Here is a 16,801-nt window from a genome sequence, read left to right as displayed (position 1 = left end):
TCAAAGAATCAGAAGTACAGGATAGAGCATAAGGAAATCCAGGAATGGATTACCGCAAAGGGGGAACTGTAGCGAGACAGGGGAACTGTAGCGAGACAGGGGAACTGTAGCGAGACAGGGAAAAATCCAGAGATATGCAGCTCCGCAGCATGGATGGGGCGTGACTATCTTTGCAACTCACACAGTTCCCCTTCTCTCCCCCTTACCTCAAGTAGAGCTCTGTCTTCACTGCAGCTCACACTGTCCGTGCGAGGTGCCACATTGCTGCCAGTCTACGTCACAGTGTTACGTAATGCACATTACCAGGCGTCCTGAGTGCTCCTGAGTTAATAAGATACCTAGTCTAATATTCTGTGATTAAAAGTTTCTGCCATTCATCTAGTTATTTGTGACAAAAAAAATACATTTAGGAAAATTAACAGACATGTGAATCACACAAATCCAAAACCATTATGTCACGTAAACTGGTACCATAATTTGTGAATATATTTTCTGTTTATTTTATCAATGCAAAAGTATGGGTTCTCAGATTCAGTACATGGTATTATTTTAGTTTTATAAATACAATTTCATATGTAATATGATCATAGCACTTCATTCCAGAGAGGCAGGTGGTGAAACACTGACTGTTGCTTTCACTGATTTCCTGTCTCCAGCTAGATTCTTTTGGAGACGGTCCCTCAATGGTGAGGCGGTGGTACGCCTCAGTAAGTTAGTGTATTGTTTTCACTAGGGAAGGGTCCCTTTGGAAATGTAATGTGAGTTACGCCAGTCCGCCTGCTAGTGCAGGGTTACGGCAGGCAGAAGTAATGTCAGCACTGGTCACAGTGGCTTGTTGCCATATGTTTTATGAATAATTTAAGGTGGTCTTATGACCAAAAGTTTACTGTTTTTACAAGGTGTATTGCTTGACAGAGATAGCGTCAAGCAGTGTTTGACGAGTATAAACATTCAAGTGCAGTTTTGTCACAGTGTACAATAAAACATCTAACGAAGAGCTGTGGCCATACACTTTCCAACTAAATTTCGGTCTCCTGTGTGTTTTATTATTATTATGTGAACTCAATAAGTGGTACACGGTCATGTTGTCTCAGACAAAATTTGTTTTTGGTCTTCTGAGTCTTTGGTTTTTCTTAATGTCTCCAAGTCATATGCCCAGACAGTGTCCACTCCTTCTCCAGAGATGTGGTTCGGGATCCACTGTGGAAATGGAAAACGGCAGGCTATTACTCTAGCACTTTTGTGTAATTCCATCTCTAGCTTCTTTTCCAACTGAGGCATCTGTAGAGACATAACAAAGCTGTTTTATTAAAATCTGAAAGATCCTATTCTCCAAATATTTTCAAAGGAAAAAAAAACAATTTGCTACTACCATTAATAACACAATAGAATATTCTTGTTGTGTGGTTATAGCACTACATATGAATTTATAGAAAATCAGCGGATTCCATTGTACTGTTACAAAAGGGAAGGGACAACTGACAATAGTTAAAATACACAATAATATTACCAGCCCAGTAAGACATACTGGTACAGACAAAAAAAGATGACTGGTCAAAGGATATGCAATTTTAACCTATATATGTCCTACTGATACAGCATCCTAAAACTCCTCTCAAGTCTACGAAGCACATAAGCCTTTCTGCTAGACCCTGTCATATTTAATAAGGCATTCATAGCATTTATAGGAATAGCAAATAACAGATGAACTGACTGCAAATTGACTATTTTATTATTGACTATAAAAAAAAAGATGTGATATGTTTTATCTCAGTTAAGGAATCTGGCCGAATATATCTGGTTTTTTATCATGCAATTCCTATTGCAAGCCAAGGCACAAATTCACTATAGCCTACTCCTGAAAAAATAACCCTCAGCTCACTTGCACTCACCTAGAATAGAAAAGGGCCTTGCCATAGCATTGTCCAAAATGTCTTGGCATGTCCCATTCAGCATTTCAAGACTTTTTGGACAATTCTATGCTTCCAACTTTGTGGGAAGAGTTTGAGGAATGCCCTTTTACATTCCAGCATAGCTGGCCAGCACAAAGCCCTGACCTCAACCCCATCGAACAACTTTGGTATAAACTGTTAAGGAAATTTACAAGCCCTGCCTTTTCTTCCAACGCCAATGCCTGATCTCACAAATGCTTTACTAAATGAATTGGCAAACATTCCCACAGAAACACTCCAATAAAGGGGGGGGAACTACATATTAACGTCTATGTATTTAGAAAGCAATGTCATTACAGTCCTTGTTGGTATATGGTCAGGTGTCCCAAAACTTTTGTCTATATAGTGTGTATGTGTGTGTGTGTATATATATATATATTTTTTCAGAGCAAAGTAGAAGATATCCCTCTCCACTTAACAACATGGTGCTTTTGACATGTAGTGTGTAAGATAGTTGAGAGGCAACGTAATAAATAATTGTTTAATTAAAAGGTATTATGGAAGGAGTAACTTTTCTAAAATTCTGACCTTTGAGAAAATTCTGTATTCTTATTCCCACAAGTCTGATTATTTTGGCATTTTATTTTACTTTGTTTAACAGTATTGTATATCTGCTATATAATAGCAATAAAACCACTGAGCTTGGACAGCAAGCGAGAGTTCAAAGACTTTAATTAGAGCATTCAATGAGGCATATGGTACATGGTTTGATGCAGATTTCATGTGCCCCATGAAGCAGAACTCCAAGGAAAACTGCCAAAAAATATTTCAGACACAAATTATATTATTCGATGTACAATGTAATGAAACCAGATACCTAGATGTTAATTTATAATAGACACTAATAACCACCCTATTACATATTATTGCAACAATTTTAAAGAATACAAAAATTGTCTGTAACATGAAGATGGGAAACAATATTACCGTATTTGCCCGAATATATATTTTTCCCCCACTTTAAATCTTTAAAGTGGGGGTGCGGCCTATATCCAGGGTCTAGCGCAGGAATGCGCAATTCGTATCGCCTACCGCCCGGGCATGCAGTTCCAGGCGCCGGGCAGGCAGCAGGGTTAGGATACAGATCCCCGCAGCGGTGCAGGGGACCTGCATCCTACTCTCCAATACGCTCAGACAGCCTCCCCTGCCGGCACTTTCCAGCGGAGGTTGTTTATGCTTGCATCGCCACAGCCGGTGAACGTCTGCGCGATGTACGTTAACAATCTTCCTTGCCGGCACTTCCCACGGCGGAAGAGCCGGCACCTGAAGTTGAATACGCGTACTGCGTATATGTCCCCCGGCGGCCCCGCAAGACCCCGGGGAGTCTGCACCGGTAAGTCTAGAGGGGGGGCACATCTTGGGGGCCGAGTGTCAATATATCTCGGGGGGGGGGATAGCGTGGCAGCATATCTCGGGGGGGCACATCTTGGGGGAAAGTGGCATATCAGGGAGGTGAAGTGTCATATATGGGGGTATAAGCCATACCTGGGGCAGAGTGGCATATAGGGGGTATAAGGCATATCAGGGGGCAGACTGGCATATCAAAGGGGGCAGAGTGGCATATCAAGGTTGAATAAGGCGTATCTGGGGCAGAGTGGCATATAGGATGATATAAGGCATATCTGGGGGGGGACAGTACCAAGCCTTGGGGCAGATGTGTATAACTGGGGGGCATGTTGACAAATAATAGGCAATAAAAACAAAAAAATTATTTTTCTCAATCATAGTTTTTATTAAATATGAAAAAGTTTACATGTGAATGAATATTTACTGATAAAACTTTTTTCCTATAGGGTAGCCTTATATTCAGGCTTTTTTTCCTAAATTAATATTCAAATTTTGGGGGGTCGTCTTATAATGGAGCAAATACCGTAGTTTCCCATGGCAGAGATTAGTATCTGCTGGCCATCTGTGCCAACTGCAGTGACAAACAAGTACCTCTCTAGTAGTGTGCCTTTCGCTTAGCTGGATTGCTACCTGTTGACATACCCCGTACTTCAGTGAGTAAGCGATCAAACATAATTATATTACTGATTTTTTGTCTGAGACTAGTTCTACAGTTAAATAAAGGTGCAGGTGCCCAACTTAGATATAACATGAATTGTGTTTTCTAGTTTGCTGAGCAAATAACCAATAATAGATAAGAAATTTATTTTTTCTCTGAATTTTTAATCACATAAAAACAATCAGAGCTTGTTTTAGCACCAGGCATCCTGTGCAGTAAACTATTGGTTTAATATTCTGTGATGTTTTTTCAGTTAGTTTTTTTAAATAGTTAAAAAACACATCAATGTATATAACTTACCATCTGTGGTACCCCAAATATGACAACATCCATATATCCAGAAAAGCGGACCTGTGAAAATAATGACAGCTTCTAAGACTATTTGAATTGCATTTTTTATTTTATATGTTAGTTAAATTAAGTTGTGAGGTTTCAACAATTGCATAGTCTCATAGAAGCTCACATATGGCATCAATAAAGGTCACTAGCTGAAACGGTATAGCTGATAATCGTGGGAGATAATAGAGCTAATCTTTGGTCCAAGCGCACAAAGACAGTTACTATTTCTGAATCCCTTCTTTAACGATTGTGACTTTACGATTGTACATTGTGAATGTTGGCTGGGACTATTTATTCCTAAATTTCACGTGAACCATATCTCCTCTGCGGGGGATGTCAATTATATATAACATTCAGTGAATGTTATATATAATTTCTTTTTCACATTGCACATATTTGTTTGTTAATCTGCACATATATATGTATTTTTTTTTTTACTAATTTATAGCGCTCCTTCTTTATTCCTTTTTTTCTTGTATCTTTAGTGTAAAGTGGGCTATTTTTACACAAGTAGTAAGCAGCTAGAAATGTATATTAAATTCACATTTCAGTGCGGAGCAGTTTCTTTTGCACTTTACTGATTTTTGTCAATTGTTTCAATGTAGCTTTCTTTCAGCAGTCATGATCTGGAAGCTTTGATTGCTATTTGGGGATTATTCAGATTTTATATTGAAAAACATATTTTCAACAGCCATTAACACCAATTAAAATTGTGACACAAATCAATGTACATTGTATTTATATACACTATACGGACAAAAGTATTGGGACACACCTCCTAATTATTGAATTCAGGGTTTGGGCTAGGCCCAGTGAAGGAAAATTTTAATGCTTTAGCATACCAAGATACATTAGACAATGCTATGCTTCCAATTTTGTGGGAACAGTTTGGGGAAGAAGCTTTTCTATTTCAGCATGATGGTGCACAAAGCAAGGTCCATAAAGACGTGGTTGGATAAGTTTGGTGTGGAAGAATTTCATATTAATGTCTATGCATTTAGAATGCAATAAAAGCCCCTTTTGGTGTAACGGCCATGGGGCCCCCAATACTTTTGTCCATATAGCGTATTATACATATATACATTGTGGGTATTTCCTTTTCTTTAAAAAAAACTAAAATAATACAGCCTATGCCTTTAATTCTAAATTAATTGGTAGGAAAATAATTATTACAATATTTGTCACATTGAAAATACTAGCAGGCTAAAGAAATTTCAATTAGGTTTATAACTTTTTCTATGAAAAAATGGTTTCAAATATACACATTCTTTCCATACCTTCCATAAATCCGTAATATAAAATTTGGCATTATGATGAACACCTTCTCTCCATGCTCGATATCGGGAATACCACACTAACCAAGGATTTAACTCATAACCAACAGCCTTGAAGCCTTCTTTTGCTGCAGCTATTACCTTCAGCAGAGAAACATAATATTTAGCTATATGCATGTTGAAAAAAATAAACCAACATGCCAAATTGTTGGGAAATCAAAAGGAAATGTTAGCAATACACATGGAGCGGTAATAAATATACTCTTGAAGCGAAATTCAGTTTGCATTGCATTATATTATCTATTGCTTTTGTTTGCATTATTCCCTTAAATCTCTGAACCTTTCACAGATATCCCATTGAACATTAAAGCTGTTACTTTAACAAGATCCCTGCAATTTTTTTAACCATTTATTTAAATGCTGCAATGGTTTAAACAACCAGTTATTTTCAATGCCAGTTATTTTCATTTAATTGTTCTAAACTGTCTTTAACCGCCACGGGGAGACAGGAGCGTATCAGGGGTGATGTGACCCTGCAGTGAAACTGAGGCTGCTCGCATAGTGTGCGTGAGAAGCCAGAGGGAAAGCTGCAGGAAGGGTGAGAGGTAAGCGGAGATTGGACAGAGGGAGGTGGGATGTATGTATATGTGCATATATATATATATATATATATATATATATATATATATATATATATATATATGTATGTAAGAATGGATATGTACTTGTGTGTGTGTGTATGAGCACGGATGTGTACTTTTATGTGTAAACATCGATGTGTAATTGTGCGTGTGTATGTGAGCATGGGTGTGTAATTGTGTGTATGCGTGAGCATGGATGTGTACTTGTGTGTGTGAGCATGGATGTGTAATTGTGTTGGTGTGTGTGAGCATGGATGTGTAATTGTGTGTGTGAGCATGGATGTGTAATTGTGTGTGTGTGAGCATGGATGTGTAATGGTGTTAGTGTGTGTGAGCATGCATGTGTAATTGTGTGTGTGTGTGAGCATGACTGTGTAATTGTGTGTGAGCATGGATGCGTAATCGTGTGTATGGATGTGTACTTTTGCATGTATGAACATGGATTTGTGATTGTGTTAGTGTGTGCGTGTGAGCATGGATGTGTAATTGTGTTAGTGTATGTGGGCATGGATGTATAAATGTGTGAGCATGCATGTGTCATTGTGTGTATGTGTGAGCATGAATGTGTCATTGTGTGTATGAACATGGATTTCTGATTGTGTTAGTGTGAGCGTGAGCATGGATGTGTAATTGTGTGTATGTGTGAGCATTGATGAGTAATTGTGTCTGTGTGTGTGTGAGCATGGATGTGTAATTATTTGTGTGAGAATGGATGTGCAATTGTGTGTGAACATGAATGTGTACTTTTGTGTGTGTGAGCATGGATGTGTAACTGCTTTAGTGTATGTGAGCATGGGTGTGTAATTGTGTGTATGTGTGAGCATGAATGTGTAATTGTATGTGTGAGCATGGATGTGTACTTGTGTGTGTATGAACATGGATTTGTGATTGTGTTAGTTTGTGTGTATGAGCATGGATGTGTAACTGTGTGTTTATGTAAGCACAGATGTGTAATTGTGTGTATATGTGAGCATGGATGTGTAATTGTATGTGTGTAAGCATGAATGTGTACTTTTGTGTGTGTGAGAATGAATGTGTACTTGTGTGTGTGTATATGGATGGATGTGTAATTGTGTAAGTGTGTGCATGGATGTGTCATTGTGTGTATGTGTGTGCATGAATGTGTACTTGTGTATGTGTGAGCATGGATGTGTTATTGTGTGCATGTGTGAGCATGGATGTGTAATTGTGTGCATGTGTGAGCATGGATGTGTAATTGTGTTTATTGGTGCGTGTGAGCATGGCTGTGTAAGTTGGGTGAGACAAGTGTGTGTTTACATATGTGTGTAAGGGCAGTGTATATGTGAGTGCATTAGGGCAGTGTACACATATATGTATGTGCTTGTAAGGTCAGTATATAGGAAGGCCTTTCAGTCCCTGGTAAGCAAAATATTTGGAAAGAAATGAGCTCCATATAAGCAATAGTATTTAGTGTTATGACTACACTGGAGTACTTTGAATATCCCTTGCCTTTGATTATAGAATTCTATGACCAGCCCGGAGGTGCTAAAGTCTTCACCAAACTGAATCTCAGGGGAGCAGAAAAACTTTATTAGTATCCGAGAAAATGATGAGCAGAAGACAGCCTTTAATGCATTATGGACATTACAAATACTTAGCGATTCCATTCGGTGTGTGTAATGCCCCAGCTGTCTTTCAAGGCGTCCTAAACAATATATTCTGTGATATGTTACTGTCGAATGTGTTGATTTATTTAGACAGCATCCTTATCTACTTATCTGATCTCACAAACCACAGAAAGCATGTTAGACAAGTGTTACAGTGCCTTGAGAAAACTTCAAGAAATATGAGTTTGAGAAGAACCGTATTATCTTTCTTGGGTATATCGTTTCTGAGACTGGCTTAGATGGGTCACAGCTATCAGCGACTGGGCAAGAGCTACCGACCTCAAGGGGATCCAATGATTTCTACGTTTTGCAAATTTGTACCACTTCAGCTTTTGATAGTCTCAAACAAGCCTCCTTATCTGCGCCTGTCCACAGCAGACCAGATGCGACACGTCCATTCATCCTGGAGGTTGGGAGCAGGGGCAATATTATCTCAACGAAACCAGATCTCTTTTCCAAACAAGGCCTACAAAAAAAGGCATGCAGACAAGACTCCCCTTTTTACTGTTTTTACAACCGGTCCCTAAAAGGTTCGAGCCAAGATCAATGAGGTTTCCTACACTCTTGTTATCCAACCTACTGCGCAATCACAAGGCTTTTCACGTATCACTATTGAAACCTAGTGCAAACCCATTTATCTACACCTTGTGGTGCACCTGACCTGGTGATTGTCCGTGGTACTGACAAATATGAAATAGAAACCATCTTAAACTCTAGGTTTCAAAGAGGATGATTGCAGTATCTCGTCCATTGGTTGGGTTACGGTCCAGAGGAGCCCTCCTGGGTAAATGCTTCTGATGTTCATGCCCCTCTCCGTCTTCCACCGACGATATCCCTCTAAACCAGCCCCTGGCCGCCGAGTCAGCGCCCATCGAGGCGCATACACTGTCACTACACTTACTTTCCAAACTGCTGCCGCAGCCAGAGAAGCTCCTTGTGTCACATTTATTGCCAAAAAGCTCTATTTCGGTTTCATCTGACCATAGAACCTGATCCCAATTGAAGTTTCAGTAGTGTCTGGCAAACTAAAGATGGTGATGTAGGTGACATTGGATTGTAGTTTTGGAGACTTTCTAACCCCAAGACACAACTAACTTCTGCAATTCTCCAGCTGTGATCCTTTTTTTTGGCCACTTGAACCCAGTGCGTTATAGACACATATCCTGTTCCAAGTTGATTCATAAAAGATGAGAGTTGGTACCGTGTTAGCCGTAGAATTACAGGAGACAAGTGGAGTTTGAATGATACCTTTATTGGCTAACTGAGTAAGTATAGATAGCAAGCTTTCACAACCTCTCAGGTCCCTTCATCAGGCATGTTATACAATAATGTGAAAAACCTCTCTTTAAGTATCAGTCAAACAGCATGGTTACAATTGGGAAGCAGATAACATCAAAATGTCCAAGACAAGGTTCTTTGATCGGTCAACAGTGTTAAAATCAGAGGTGGATTGGAGTCATAAAAGGAGGTGTCAGGAGGTATTCAGAACTCTAATGGGGTCAGGTTGTGTGCATGTCTGGTTTGTTATCTACAAAGTGATAATGGAATACAAATTCCCTATCCCGGTTGAGGCCAGCATTTAAAGAGTTAAATTTAAGTATTAATTTAACCTCCCATATTTTTCTCTCCCTCTGAGTTTTGAACAGTCCCATTAATACAGCCAGTTTGATGTCACTGATGCTATGTCCATTTTGGCAAAATGCTCTCCCACTGGTGTCTCTGCTCTCTTGTTGTTGATGTGGAATCTGTGTGAATTAAACCTTTTATGCAATGGCTGGCCTGTTTCACCCACATAGAGGGCTGTTGGACACTTTGCACACATAATAAGGTAAACCACATTAGAAGATTTGCAGGAGAAGGCACCATTGATCTTATGGCGTGTATTAGAATTGGGTATAGGCACCATGTCCACAGTGTGGATGTGTGCGCATGTTTTACACCTTCCTTGTAGGCAGGGGAAAGTGCCATTTTTTGTGGACTTGTTCAGGGCACTCCTGGTTATCAGTTGTTTAAGATTGGGAGGCTGTCTGAAGGAAAGTAGGGGAGGCTGTGGAAAAATTTCCCTGAGTCTGTCATCGGTGTATAGTGTTGCTTGAAGTTCTTTGGATATTTTGCGTAGAGCTTCTACCTGGGGGTGGTAAGTGACAACCAGAGGCACACGGGTTCCAGTACGATGTTCTTTGTACTTTAGTAATTTTTTTCTGGGAATGTTGGTAGCCTTCTGTATCTGGTTGTCAATTATCCTGGCATTGTAGCCCTGGTTCATAAAGTCTCCCCTTAGTTTCTGGAGCTGTTTGTCGCGATCTGCTGTATCAGAACAGATGCGGTTGTATCTTATGGCCTGGCTGTATATGATAGAGTTTTTTGTATGTTTGGGGTGGAAGCTGTTGTTTTTAAGGTAAGTCGGTCTGTCTGTTGGTTTGCGATACAGGGATGTGTGGATGGTATTGTTCTTGATGCTGATGGTGGTGTCCAGGAAGTTTATTTCTGTGGGTGAGTGGCTGATTGTGAGGTTGATGGTGGGGTGAAATGCGTTGTAGTTCTCGTGGAAGGTGAGAAGTTCCTCTTTGCTGGCGGTCCAGATGATTAAAATATCATCTATTTAGTGAAGGTACACCAGGGGTTTTGTTTGGCAGGTGGATATGAAATCCTCTTCTAATTTTGCCATAAAGAGGTTTGCGTATTGTGGTGCCATTCGAGTACCCATCGCAGTCCCAGTTTTCTGGATGTAGAGGTCCTGTCCAAACCTGAAATAATTGTGGTTAAGTATAAATTGAATGAGCTGCGTAACTGATTCGGTGTCCATGTTGTGTCGGTTCAGGTATTCCTGGCATGCTGCTATGCCATCTCTGTGTGGGATGTTGGTATATAGGGATTCAACGTCCATGGTGGCCAGGAGAGTGTTATGTGGGAGTGGGCCCAGGTCAGCCAGTTTGTTTAAGAGGTCTGTGGTGTCCTGAAGGAAGCTGGGTGTCTGTTGTACTAGTGGTTGCAGGGTGTTTTCTATCCAGCCAGATATATTCTCTGTCAGTGTACCAATTCCTGAGATGATGGGTCTCCCTGGGTTGCCTTCTTTGTGTATTTTGGGTAGCATGTAGAAGGAGCCCAATTTTGGATCTTCAGGTATTAGTAGTTTTAGCTGGTCTTTAATGGTGTATGGCAGTTTTTGTATTATCCTATTGAGTTGTTTAGTAAATTCCTTGGTGGGATCATCCTGTAGCTTCACATAGTGTCTTTCATCTGACAGTTGTCTATTTGCCTCATTTATATAGTTGATTCATAAGTTGATTCATAACATTTAAAGTTGGCTAGAACTTCTTAATTCTTGCATTTTCAATAGCCACTTCCCATTCAGTGAAGCTCAACAACCTTTTGCTGCACATTACAGCTATATTCCTTGGTCTTACCCATTGTGATAAACGACTAAGGGAATTTTGTGTTACCTAATATCTAATATTCATAGTTGAATATCTTTCTCATGAATTCATAGGGGAGCCCATAATTGTGCCACACACATTTAACATTTTTTCTTTTCTTTTTTTTATTAAACCTGTTTTGTGTTCGCAACTGTTTGATATCTCTCAGAACAGAGTATTTTTGAAGAAAAGTTCAAAAGGTTAAACAATCACGACAATTTTTCACAACCTTTTCTGTTCATATTTACAAAGGGTGCCAATATTAGTGGAGGGCACCCTATGTGAATATTCTTTGTTTACGGAGGGGTACTTTGACAAGGAAAGCTGCTGATTGTTCATGACTGATTAACAGCATTCTCCCTACAGTCTAAGACAGGGGCGTCCAACATGCGAGGTGCGGCCCGCGTGAGATCAGCAGCCAGGATCACAAGAGCCCTGCTGCTTACTTGTGGGAGGGTCTATTCTCTGCTCCAGTCCTGCTTCCTCTGTGGGGAGAACGAGGGAGGCCGCGCCCCCTGCTGAAGTCTGTGAGCGGCATCGAGAGCTGTAGAGCAGGTAAGGCGGTGGGGGAGGTTGTGTGAATTAGTATGTCTGATTGAGGGAATGATTCTGTGAATGAATGAATTTGTGTGTGTGATAGCATGGATGTGTAAGTGCTGGAACCTAGGCATGATGGGACTGTGATTGCTGTTAGCAATCACACTCCTATCATGCCAAGTCAGCCAGTACATGATGAAACCTGGCTAGCTGCCCCCCTTGTGTATTGATGCTGCCAGCAGTATGGGGTCTGCACTCACAGCCACCCTGTACCAGCATGTATTGGCTGACTTGGGATGATAGGAGTGTGATTGCTAACAGCAATCACAGTCCCATCATGCCTAGGTTCCAGCATTCACTGGTTGCCTGGGTATAAAAAGAGTGTGTTTGCTGTTAGCAATCACACTCCTATCATGCCAAGTCAGCCAGTACATGCTAAAACCTGGCTAGTTGCCCCCCTTGTGTACTGATGCTGCCAGCAGTAAGGGGTCTGTACTTACAGCCACCCTGTACCAGCATATACTGGCTGACTTGGGATGATAGGAGTGTGATTGCTAACAGCAATCTGCTAACAGCAATCACAGTCCCATCATGCCTAGGTTCCAGGATTCACTGGTTGCCTGGGTATAAAAAGAGTGTTTGCTGTTAGCAATCATACTCCTATCATGCCAAGTCATATTGTTGATTTTTTTTGTCCAATTGTGGTGTGTTACTTTTAATAAAAGTGCGGTTACACACTAAAATTGGACAAAAAATACAATGCCCAGCCAACCAGTACATGCTGGAATCTGGGTATGCCTGAGATTGCTGTAAACAATCATAATATATAATGTTTTTGTACAATTTTGCTGTGTAACTTACTTTTATTAAAAGTGTGTGAGGGGGTCACTTTCAGTTTCGGCTAAGTGAACCCTGAATTTTCGGTTTTGGTCCAGAATTTTCATTTTAGTGCATCCCTAAAATAAATAGAACTATTTTATTTTTACTTATTCAGAATCCTGAATTTGTAGGCCCAGAAATCCCAGAAATCAGTGAGAGGAAAAGTAAAGGTTTTGTGTCATTTACTTTATTTTAATCTGCATATCTTATTAAAGGCCATATTTTCTCTCAGTGAAAAATGAGTGCGGCCCGCGCACATATACAATTCTGATGAAGTGGCCCACTGCAGAAAAAACTTGGACACCCCTGGTCTAAGACAACACTGGTTAATACAGAGCAATATAACGAGCACAATAAAAAAATAATATATTAATTGGTAAAACTTACAATACGACCATCGCCACTCCCAATATCGACAACAGGTCCTCTTCTAGACCGAAGCATTTTCAGTACATTTTCAATCTGAGTGGTAGTTGCTGGTACATATGGAAGGCAAATTTTTCTTAATGCTGGTGCTACAAATGGAGTGGTCACTGCGTACAGTGCCACTAATGTCCCTCCAACAACACCAGTGATAACCAATCCCCATTTCTTTTTGTTTGCGTGTCCTGTATTAGATGCCAAATGGCGTTCCTCTTGCATGAAGGTACCATCGTAAACGGGTTTTGACATGGCAGGAATGCCTGTAAAGTAAATTTAAACGTAAGCAGTTATAGTTCTAAAGTATGCTAATGTAATGTTTGTAACATAAAGGAAGAGTAGAGCAATTCAAGACACATTTAAAAAACACAGACTATACCAGTTTTAACTCTATGACTACTATGGTCCCCAGATAAAGTTCTGGTGGACAGGCATCATTTAGCAGAACACTTTAGAGACATTAAGTCACTTCAGGGACATTAAGTGACTAAAGTGATTTAAGATGTGAACACAATGACATGAAAGATACAACATAAATATATAGGCAGGTGAAAGTAAACCTATGTGCAGCCAATTGAGATCAAATTAAATTAAGCAGTTAAAATCTGTCCAGATCCCACTGAAATTAACTGAAACTGAAATACTAATAATAACAGCATCAGTGCTAATAATCATTAATAATTATCTGGATTTCATTTTCTACCAAGTAAAAAGGTACCAGCATTGCAATGGTTTTAGTCTACTCTGTGCAGCACGTTGTTGAAATGAGGCATAGAGGACAACAGCCGTGGAGGTAAGTGGTGGGGGGGTCGGCTGGGGCACTACCTTGGGTCAGATATATATATGCCATCATTTGCATTCTGGGATTTGTGGCAGAACTGTGTCAATCATTCTTAGTGAAAATCACATAAAGGAAAATAAAATGTTTGAACTTGCTACAATGTTTCAAAGTTACATAAGAGAATGAACATTAGCACAATCCTGGTGGTGTGAGTCCCAGAAGATTATTTTGCCTCTTTCCCTGCCCCAAACTGGATTGCCCAACACATTGCCAGCAGCTTGTGTCCATGTGGTGTACTCACTTCACAAAACGGGTTTCAATTGCCGAGTAGACGGATGCAAGCTTGAGATCACAATGCCCAATGCCAAGCATCAGCTGGCGTGGTGCAGAGCCGGCCTTAGGTGTTCTGGCGCCCTGTGCGGACTACTCCTCTGGCGCCCCCCCCATCCCAGAAAAAGAAAGGAATAAAAACTTGTAACAAAACCCCAATCACTATATACTACGCCAAACATTGATGTGGTGTAGGCCTACCACTTCATTGTCTGGCTTAGTAGTAGGGATGCACCGAAACGAATTCTGGACTGAAACCGAAAGTGCAGCATTTACCTGGCCAAAACCGAATATGACCCCCCCCCACACCATAAAAAATCTAACACTTTTATTTAAAGTAAGTTACACACCAAAATAGGACAAAACAATTAAATAACAATATTATATATATATATATATATATATATATATATATATATATATATATATATATATATATATATGATTAACAGCAATCACATTCCTATCATGCCCAGGCATAGCCAGATTCCAGGATGTACTCGCAGACTTGGCATGATAGGAGTATGATTGCCCTATCTACCCCTTCTCACTCCCTTCTGCCCTATCTACCACTTCTCACTCCCTTCTCCTTATCTACCCCCTGGCGTGGTGTAACCTACACCACCACTGCTGGAGCATTGAAAACGTGTTCTCTGGAGTAATGAATCACGCTTTACTATCTAGATGCCTGATGGGCACATCTGGGTTGGCAGATGCCAGGAGAACGCTATCTACTGGAAAAAAAACGATTAATGTAAAGTTTGGTGTAACAGGTATAAACGTCTGCTGTTGGTTTTCAGGGTTTGAGCTAGGCCCCTTTGTTCCATTAAAGCATACAAATACATTTTATTCCACTGTACGCTTCCAACCTTGTGGCAGCAGTTTGGGAAAGACCAAAGCAAGGCCCATAAAGACATGGTTGATTCGTTTGGTGTGGAGGAATTTGAACGACCTGGACAGAGACATGACAAAAAACACCTTTGGGGTGAAACGGAAGCTTGATTGCAAGCCAGACCTTCTCATCCAATCCAACATCAATGCCTGACCTCACAACTGATTCTGTCTGAATGAGCACAAATCCCCATAGACTCACTCCAAAATCATGTGGAAAGCCTTCTATGAAGGGTGGAGGCTGTTATAGCCGAAAGGGAGGAGCAATTCCATATCGATGCCCATAGTTTCGGAATGGGATGTCATATAGGTGTGTATAAATCTATCATTCCTGCAGTGTTACGATTGTTTTAAACTAATTTTAAAAAAAGGAATCAGCATCTTGGCTTGTAATCAAATGTAACTGATTTACTGGATGAGGATATCAACTTTCTATATTTTAAAAAGGAACGCTTATTTTACAGAAAATCCTGCTTTCAAATGACTGCTTGTTTTACATCTTAAGAACAAACAAGGACACTGTCAGCGTCACACAGTTGGAAATGACAAACTTCTTCTGCGATTTAATGTTTTCTGTGCCCCCCTATCTGTGTTTTTCAAAATCCTTGACCACAGGTGACATCATTTATAAAATCTTCAAGTCGTGAAAACATTTTTTTTGCAAGGATCATTATTACAACTACTTTGTTTTCAATTAGTGAGTTAACACGTCGTTGTGATGCGCTATTAATGAGTTAACACTTGAACTCTCTGAGTGTATGTCAAATAAAGATTAATATATTTGGAAAAATGCACTCTCGCTTGTAAGCTACATATCATTAAGTGTATCGTTCTGCAGCGACCAGATCAACTAACCTTTGTTAAATCTACAGTGAGTGATCAACGCTAAGGAACCGCATTAACTCTGCAGAGGTGACAGGAAACGGACAGCTTTCTTTGTAACAACAGAACTAGCGGGAAGAGGCGGGGCTAAATACAGAGCACATGGGCAGTGAAAAGGGACCGACTTAGATCGTAGCCGGGCCTCTATATAGAATTGCAGAATAAGCTTCTAAGTAGTTTATTCATTATAACGCAGCGGATGGAGCTGTGGATGTTTACAATTGTTATAAACACATTCATCAAGTTCAAACATCATACACGAGACGACGTATTACGATCCTTTGTAGCTTTGAGCGTATTGGAGCCCTGGAAAACGCATATATTACAAGCGTACTACAGTGTGATATGCACTTGTATAGGATTGGATATCCGATGAGGGTCTAGGAACCGTCACCCTCGGTAACTCAGTTTAGCCGTAACATATACACGTCGGAACGATGTGTGGACAGAGACATTCCGTACTTTAAAGCATACTTGGGTTAAACCTAACAAGCGCCATCAATTATAAATTCAGTCGCTGTAGGGCGGGACACCGTTGTCAAGCCTCCTCTGACGTTCAAGTTCAGGCTGTCAGAGGGACTGTTTAGAATATACCATCTTAGAATCAGAGGGTGAGGGTGTTTTTTTACATTAATAGAGTTTCCACATTGTACGATCCAAAACATTTTAATAAGACACAATTTAAAGTGTGCAATCGATTCATTTCCTTAAGGCATTTCTAACGAGGTGCACCAGTTCAATATGTTAATCACCCTGCGTCTATTTGACAATGGTACCTTCCTGCCATAGAGGCTTCCAGAATCAGTTGAAGGCGTGAAAATTCAGT

At 40.2% G+C, this 16,801-nt stretch overlaps 1 protein-coding gene across 3 annotated transcripts; it reads right to left on the bottom strand.

The window, feature by feature from the left end:
- Nucleotides 1–1,024: 1,024 nt before the first annotated feature.
- Nucleotides 1,025–16,779, bottom strand: ATPSCKMT (ATP synthase c subunit lysine N-methyltransferase). Of its 3 annotated transcripts, none has more exons than XM_053468047.1 (5): nt 16,728–16,779; nt 13,059–13,354; nt 5,574–5,711; nt 4,258–4,308; nt 1,025–1,281 (listed from the first exon to the last, which is right to left on the bottom strand). In XM_053468047.1, exons 2-5 carry the CDS (start codon nt 13,341–13,343, stop codon nt 1,081–1,083), a joined length of 675 nt encoding a protein of 224 aa, XP_053324022.1. In that variant the 5' UTR covers nt 13,344–13,354; nt 16,728–16,779; the 3' UTR covers nt 1,025–1,080. The 3 variants fall into 3 exon arrangements, with proteins under 3 accessions (XP_053324022.1, XP_053324021.1, XP_053324020.1); XM_053468046.1 differs by lacking the exon at nt 16,728–16,779 and adding an exon at nt 16,438–16,499; XM_053468045.1 differs by lacking the exon at nt 16,728–16,779 and adding an exon at nt 15,949–16,026.
- Between the last annotated feature and the right edge of the window lie 22 nt (nt 16,780–16,801).

The sequence above is a fragment of the Spea bombifrons genome, chromosome 5, assembly GCF_027358695.1.
Source record: "Spea bombifrons isolate aSpeBom1 chromosome 5, aSpeBom1.2.pri, whole genome shotgun sequence".
NCBI classification, from domain to species: Eukaryota; Metazoa; Chordata; class Amphibia; order Anura; family Pelobatidae; genus Spea; species Spea bombifrons.
This window is presented reverse-complemented; position numbering and strand designations above follow the sequence as displayed.

Bases quoted from the DNA above. Each gene is read 5' to 3' on its own strand.
- ATPSCKMT (XM_053468047.1), bottom strand. From the start codon at position 13,343: ATGTCAAAACCCGTTTACGATGGTACCTTCATGCAAGAGGAACGCCAT. The intron at 5,712-13,058 runs GTAAGTTTTACC...TCTCTGCTGAAG, and splicing joins GGAGTGGCGATGGTCGTATT to GTAATAGCTGCAGCAAAAGA. The intron at 4,309-5,573 runs GTATGGAAAGAA...TTATTTTCACAG, and splicing joins ATATTACGGATTTATGGAAG to GTCCGCTTTTCTGGATATAT.